The sequence below is a fragment of the Drosophila ficusphila genome, unplaced genomic scaffold (genome assembly GCF_018152265.1).
Source record: "Drosophila ficusphila isolate 14025-0441.05 unplaced genomic scaffold, ASM1815226v1 contig_198, whole genome shotgun sequence".
NCBI classification, from domain to species: domain Eukaryota; kingdom Metazoa; phylum Arthropoda; class Insecta; order Diptera; family Drosophilidae; genus Drosophila; species Drosophila ficusphila.
The window spans coordinates 2,509,862-2,517,781 of record NW_025064092.1 but is presented as its reverse complement, the minus strand read 5'-3'; the positions used below and the strand labels follow the sequence as shown (position 1 = coordinate 2,517,781).

The 7,920-nt window shown below is 39.1% G+C and overlaps 2 protein-coding genes across 2 annotated transcripts in view; one reads left to right on the top strand and one right to left on the bottom strand.

Annotated features, from left to right (window-relative positions):
• LOC108094585 (E3 ubiquitin-protein ligase highwire) overlaps window positions 1-7,920 on the bottom strand; it is a 52,936-nt gene that overhangs the window by 31,379 nt on the left and 13,637 nt on the right. The gene's annotated exons all lie outside the window — the stretch shown is intronic.
• On the top strand, window positions 818-7,674 carry LOC108094587. The gene is made up of 5 exons (XM_017195205.2): window positions 818-978; window positions 5,009-5,401; window positions 5,817-6,194; window positions 6,258-6,417; window positions 6,573-7,674. Exons 2-5 carry the CDS (start codon window positions 5,234-5,236, stop codon window positions 7,274-7,276), a joined length of 1,410 nt encoding a protein of 469 aa, XP_017050694.1. The 5' UTR covers window positions 818-978; window positions 5,009-5,233; the 3' UTR covers window positions 7,277-7,674.

The window sequence follows — 7,920 nt, the reverse complement described above, 5'->3', positions numbered from 1 at the left end:
ACACCACTAACCACACTCAACTTCAACTTGACATACACTGAGCATAATCAAAGGGCAAATCTTTGTATACCCTTAAGCATACAAAACAAAAAAAAACGTATAATACATATAACAAAATGTAATTTAAAAATATTTATTAAATATGTTAATTTCTTTAATTTATTAAAATATCAAATTCAACTTGGTTCTTTGAACCTATAAACAAATAGCTGTTACATTTCTTTAAATTTTAATTTTGATCATCAATGATAAATGTCACCTCAATGATAATTTTTTCCGCGTGCAGGTAATAAACGCGAAAAATTCTTCACCCTCTTTGTAATATGCTTTTTTTGGTTTTGTGCTTGTGAGCTGAGGATCGTTTGAGAGAAGCTGCCGCTAAATCGCCGCAGCCAAACTGGCGCTCGTTTAACTCAAAATGTGCTCAAGAAGAGAGCAGAGAACACCAAATCAAGTGAGAGAACGCGGCAGTAATGTCAGTCGCGACCAAAAAAAGCTAGATCAAAAATAGCTAGGTTATAAGGAATTTTGTACGTTGCGTATACGACTATTTGTACCCAAATTGCGCATACGACTAGTATTTATATAACGGAATTTACTCTTGTGCGATATTTTGTGTTTTGTTTTAATTAATATTAATTAATTTTAAATTTAATTTATAACAGTTCTTTATTTAAATTTCCTGCTGTCGAATAATATTAAGAATTCTGGGGCAAAATAAAGCCTAATGCTCATCATTGACCACCGCAGCACATTTGTGGAGATTGGAGATTGGCGTCCGGCGGTTGGCGGTTTGCGTTTAGCGTTCGGCGGTTTGGCGCTCAGTTTGTCATTTGCACGCGCTTACGCCGGTTGGCCGACCAACAAAAACAAGGCTACAGAAACCAACTGACCGCTCGCGTGTCTCGATTTAGTGCGCTGATTTCACTGCTAATATAAATAAATGCGAATATTTACTTGGCGCAATTTACGACTAAGGTTCGCTTAAATACACGCTGCTTATTTTGTTTTTTAGTGTGCTGCCATATTTCCCTATGTGTCAAAATCTAAGTGTGTGTGTGTGTGTCTGGAACCGCCATAAAGTTCAAAGTAATAAAAAAAAACCTATTTGGGGAGAGGAGGAAAAATTGTTTGCGTTTGCGTTGCAAAAATGCTGCGAAAAGCTGAAAAAGATCTCAAACAAACAAAGAAGAAGAATTCTTTCCCCTCTTGATTCTTTTCTACTTTTTTACTTGGTGTTCATGATCATCAGCCCACGCATCAAAACAAAACAAACAAAACGAAAACAAATCAAATCTCAAAACAAGAATTTAAAATTTCTCTATTCTTGTTTTTTTTTTTTTTGCAATTCTCCCAGGAGAATATAAATTAGCAGTATATGTTTGTGAACAAACGCCCCCTTGTTAAATAAAAAAAATATATATTATACAAATTGGCAGACACCTTGCCATATATCCATATCCATTATGTCCACTGCTCGTCATCATCGTATTTCGATATTTCAAGGTTAAATGACGACGGAAAAAAGCAAACGTGAAATAAAAATCTGTTTTTAGTTTGCTTTTGCCATAAAAACAATTTCGGTACGGCAAAAAGTTCAACCCAAAAGTCAATGTTACAAAGAGGTAAACGAAAGGTGTTCCAAAGTACAGTTAGGTCTGCCGAAAATTAATTTTAAAACATTTGACAACATTGTCTAATAATTATTTAAAATGTTAATATTTTTACAGAACTTTAAGTTCAATAACCCACATTTTTTAGGTTTCTTAATTTCCAGTTTGTTTCCTAAGATTCTTTTGATTCTCTGTTAACCCTTCTTATTTTTTTTTTTCTTTTTAAACTATACATTGCAGAATTCTATTATATGAAGAAGTCCTATTTAAACAGGGCCAAAGTCAATGTTATAAAAGGGTCAACGAATTTTGTGCCAAGTGTAGGGAAACAAGCGGAAAACAACAGAAAACAAAACAACCGCACGAATTTCAAGTAGTAGAAAGCAAAGAGCAGCAGCACAACAGGCTAAAAACATTAACCCCGTCAAGTGCCCTCAGCATTCTACTACAACTTTTCCCATTCAAGAAAGGTGGTTTGGACCTTTGGCCAAATGGGCTTTTGCGGTATATTCGCTTTTAACAATGAACGAGCTTCGGAAGAAAGTCGGTGACAATATTGCAACAGATAAGATTTGCTAAATTGCTGGAAAGCTTGCAGTTAAATTTTAATTGCCGCCTTTCAACAGAAAATCCACATTTAATGACAAAAGAGACAAATACCAAAATACTTTGTTTGCTGTTCTTTTTTCCAGATGGCAAACTGATTTGTTTTTAATTAATCGATCTTTGTTATGATTACATTTGAGAACTTGATTTCAAAGTTACGATTACCATCTACTTTTTTCAAGGATATGTAAACATATTTGATAACAGCTTTAACCCTGAAAACTCCAACATAACACTTTTTCAGCTGTTCATAAGTAAGAAAACCTCAAGTTATTCATTATATTTCCCGTTAATGTCATTCTGCCGTGTAAACTGCATGGAGTAATACGCCACCCCTTTTTTTTAACCAAACAAATGTGTCATCCTTTGAAAATTGAGTCAAAAAATGTGGCAACCGCTCGTTTCCTGACTCATTTGTAATCTTATCGCAGTCGGTGAAAATGTGGATAAGATAGTCGATCTAAACCGATTCGAATCGAGTGTCTATATCAGTTTCTTTTTGTGAAACTGGTGCATTGCAATGCAGACTTTCGATTCGCTCAGTTGTGCTATGATTTAATTCGAGTCAATGGTAAAAAGTCCATGAATTGTGCTAATTATTCTTGGCACACACAAATGTGGCCGAAATAACAGCAGTGGGTTTAACGAAAAATCCAAAAAAAAACATACATATTTATAAGCATTTTCAAAGTTAAGCTGGAAAATTATTGCAGAAATCTCAAGTGACTTAAATGTTAAAAATACTTTGAGGTAAAAACAAAAACATAAAGCTAAGATAAAGTTTTAGCTTAAGTTTTTTAAAGTTTTCGAACTTTATATTTTTAAAATATTCTTTAAAGTTCTGGGAAAAAATTTTGATAACAATTTTATTCTGTGCAAGTATTTATATCATAATTGCCTCCTAATTGTGCAGTCCGTAATTGGTACAATTCAGGGACGGAGTCCAAGGGGTTTTCAAGGGGATTGTGGCTTGAGTTTTGATTCCACGAATTTAAAAGTGCGTGTGTGTGTGCATTTTTACTGGACAGGAAATGCAATTGCGCTTTAATTCAATTTCCTAAGCGCAAGTCCACTCAATAAACACCACTTGATTTAATGGGAATTACAAAGGGTTGACCACGTCTGCGAAACATCCGGAGTTCTAAGGCGTGGAAAATACTTTTCGCTGGAGGAACAGGGTACGCAATCTTCATAAATTAATTTTTTTTATTGGTACAACTTAGTAAAAAGATTAGATAGTTATCATTTCCGCTGTAATACAAGGTTCTAATCAGCTGTTCAAAATTATGTCTTTAGTTTAAGTTTAAAGTGTAAATATACAGTCTATAGAGCAAACAAAGTAATCTTCTATAAAATTGTTGACATTTTTTAATTATCAGTAAAAAGAACAAAGAATTCCCAATAAAGGTTATTTTTTTTTAAAGTGGTATTTAAAAGACTAAACAAGATAAGTTCGTTGTTGAATTTATGTTATTTGAAATATTATTGTAAAATCCACCAAAGAAGATGCATGTTAGTAGATGAATACAGCTTCTTTAAATGATGGCAAACTTGAATTCTGTGAAACGCGCATTCGTGCCGCTTATTCGAATCTCGAATTCCTCGACTCGTGCGCAAATATTTTAACAGTCGCCACTTGAGAAGGCGATGGCGATGGAGACTCGACTCTGGCGCTGACTAAATTTCCTCTCGCGCAAATTGAGTTCTACAAACAAATGGAATTGAAAATGGAAATGGCCGTAAACAAATAACAAAGCATAATTGCTCATGTTCGGGCTACCAGATCCAGACGCAAACGCAGACCCAGACGCAGTCTCCATTTCCAGGGCCAAAAAGGGAGGCCCTCTGTTTGCTTTACGACCTCCGAATTCAATTAGCGGACGACTGCAGCGGTGATTGGAGGGCAGGAGAAAACTGGCAAACTGGCCAAGTGATCAGCAATTGCAGAGGGTGTTGTGATTCAATTAGAGCCTCGTCTCCGGCTCGAAAGTCTCGAAAAACGAGTGTGTTTGCGATCGTTGGGCAATAAGCAACGTTAGCTGATTATGATCGACACTTTCAAGTGTCCGAGGCAGTTGGTCGAAAATTCGCCTCGAGATCGGTAATCGATCACTCAGTTTTTGGGGACAGTCAGTCAAAGTCTTGCAACATTCTTTCTCACAGAACTGAAACTATGAGCGAAGCTTTAACTACACTTTAGCTACACTGCGTAACTTATTTTTTGTACCTTCTTAACACATTTAAACGCAGTTCTTTTAGCTTTACAACACTGTATTAACAAAAAAAGGAATCTTAAACTTTTAGGTTTAAGCTAATGATGACCCTAAATTAACCGACAGTGTTTATCAAAAATCTTTATATAACATTTCAATTTTAAAATCACCTTAGCTAAACAACTTACATGAGAAACAGAAAAGGGAGTTTTTTTAACTGATCCTGAATATGGGAACATTGTGGGGTTGCAAAACCACTTTTTAAACTGACCTGGTGTCTTACTGCATTTTCTCTTTAATATACGTTTTTTATCTTATCAAATTGAAAAGTTGTTGTTGGTAGAAGGTAAATCATTTTTCATTAACTTCTGAAGTTCCAAGAAAATAGTTCAGTGCATTTTGTATTAGAAAGGTTTGGGGCACCACTATCCGTATTATCTGCTTTAAAAAGAGAAAAATAGAACTCAATTACGACGGTGTGATGGCTCCAAAACACTCACACACAAAACAGCAACTTGACAGACACGATCGTAACTCACACACTTACATATGTATGTATGTATTGGTATTCTACAGATAAGAAACACCTTCGTAGATAAGACTGGAACGAATCGGGGGCTCCATCGGCATTTTCACGGAACGCTTACGGCGGAGAGCAGTGCAAAACGGAGAACGGATGGTAAACACAACTGGAAAATGAACAAAGAGTGGGCCACAAAATAGGCGAAATACAGAAGAAGAGCGAACGGCAGAAGTTAATATGAGTGAATAATTGGCCAACGGCGGTTCAGTTGAGAAACCATGCGGAATATCAGAAATCTCAAGGATCCCACGGCACCGCCGACATGCTTCCTCCTCCTCCTCCTGCTGCCCATCCTGCTCTCCATTTCCGTCCAGGCGGATCCGGCGAAGGTGGTTTGTCGGGAGTACGGAACCACCATCACCTGCGACTGCAATAACTCCGACCAGGTGAGTCAGTCAGTCGTTAGTGTTTACATACGGTTTTTCTAGTTGAAACTAAACGACATGAAATCATAATCATATTTTGAATTACATACTTCGTGACTCACTAAAAATTATAGAAATTGTCAGCATTAAAGCTATTATTTAAATTATGAATGAACCATATGACAAAGACTGCTTTTGGTATGATTTTCTTAATTGTTTATGTATGAGTAACAATTTTAGGAATCAGAGTTTTATTTTTTATCAGTAGAAATATTTGTACGATAAGTAACCAAACGCTTATTGCTCATAATTCATAAACTCATTTCTTTTTAAAAAAATATAAAGACATTTAAACCATTTATGAATTATTAAACTTGCCTCCTCATTTCATTGGCCTAACAATATTTCCACTTATTAAACCCCTTCTAATTTGCAGCCCATGGTGTTGCCATTGCTGCAGGGAAGCGTCTACCTGGTGGAGATCCGCAACTGCCGCGACCTTGTGGTGGAGGCCAATCGACTGGCGGACACGATGGGCCTGCGCAAGGTGACCTTCCACCAGGTGGGCCAGCTGGTGCTCAAGGAGCACGCCCTGAGTGTGCCGCGATATGCCAGCAACAAGGCGCTGATCGTGGAGTTCGAGCAGACGAACCTCCAGCTGATCGAGTCACATGCCATCAACGCCAACATCGAGGAGATCTCATTCGTGGGCGGGCGCATCGATCTAATGAAGCCATTCGGGTTCACCACCACCAAGGACAGTGCCATATTGTTCAAGTTGGACGGGGTCACCATCCAGCGCATTGAAAGTCAGGTGAGTTCAAAACGGAATCCTTATCATACGTTAGCTATATTTATTTTCTTTTAACATCTGCAGGCCTTTAAGAAGTTTGCCGTAGAGCAAATGATTATAGCCAACTGCCAATTCCTGGGCAATGTGCCCACGCGAGCCTTCTACGAAGTGGAGGTCACCAACGAGCTGAGTCTGAGGAGCAATCACTTCCAGGAGGTTCACTCCCATGCCTTCTCCTTCAAGCGTAAGTACAGATTAATTTACCATTAAGTCTAGGTCTTTGGGAATTCAACTAAAAATGTTTTGAGATATGACAGTTTAAAAATGGATAGCAGTTTGGGGTCACCTTTCGTTGAACGAACACCCTTTAATAAGATTCCCCCTATCTTTTTTTTCCAGTTGTATCCAAGCTGAGTTTAAGCGACAACCACTTTTTATCAGTGGATGGCGAGTGGTTGGAGGCCCAAATCCGGGATGCAGTGTCCATTCGGGGGAACGATTTCGGGTCCACCAGCGAGATCGCCTTCCGCAGCCTCACTGTTCACCGGTCGTACCAGTTGAGCGATCACCTGGAGCTGCGATTCCACAACAACAGTCTGCGGAGTTCTCGTCCAGGATCGGATCCGCGAACAGAAGGCCCCGGAGTGACACCCGTGGCACCTCAACCGCTGCGATTCGACGATAGTTTCGCTTTGAGCATCCGTGATCTGCGGTACGATAACTCCTGGAACTGCGATCAGTTGGACAGAAATGTGGAGCCTCCGTTGCCACGTTCGGAATTCTTTCGACTGCACAGCGATCAGTTGATGTTCCATCCACCGGATTTCGTGGGCAATTCCGGCGGAGCAATCCAGCCATATGTGCCACTGCGATCCCTGATCACGGATCAGTGTCGGGAGCACAGCTATATGGCCTACATCATCTCGGGAAGTGTTCTGCTGGGACTACTGCTGCTCCTGCTGATCCTGTTGCTCTGGTGGCGAGTGGTGCAAAGACGACGACGCCGCAAACTGGACGTTGTGCAGCCGGAACCGCGAACGTACAAGGAGACCCAGATCGTATACCAAATCGAGAACGCTGGCCTGCTAAAGACTGATTTGTAGACGCCAAGGAAAGACACTTGGGGAGTTTGTTGGGGTTTCCATTTCGAGGGGGTTTATTACCACTAAGAAATGTAGTTCCCCTAACAGAACCTCTGGAAAACAGAACACACCCACAGAGACACAGAGCTGAATGAAGCTAGAGGAGCGGGCGGTGGGGTCACCACCCACCACCCATCGTACGAAACCACCAATGCGTGACCTTTCGCTGTACCAAAACCATAGCCAACATAGTTAGTCGTTAAATATCTTATTCTAGTTACGCATAACCCGTAATATTCGTCAGTCGTAAGTGGACCAATGTAAATAGTCGCAATTAGGCTGGGATCTTGCCCACAACTATCCAGGGTTCGCCAAAGCCCATCAAATACGTATAATAAATAAATCAATCTTAAGCCAAATCATAGTGTTCTGTTTATGATGTCTGGTAAGGAAAATAGTTCATAAACTTGCTATGATTTTCACTCATTGAAAAGCTTTGGTATAATTTTGTTTTCCTTCCAAACAAAATTCCCACATTCCAGATTTCAAAGGGCAAATTTAGCTGGTAAATTGTTGTTTACAAATAGTAGATGGCACATAAACGCCAAATTTTATCGTTCAAATGGTTTCCGGAAATATTTTTAGAAAAGTTTTATGCTTGACAT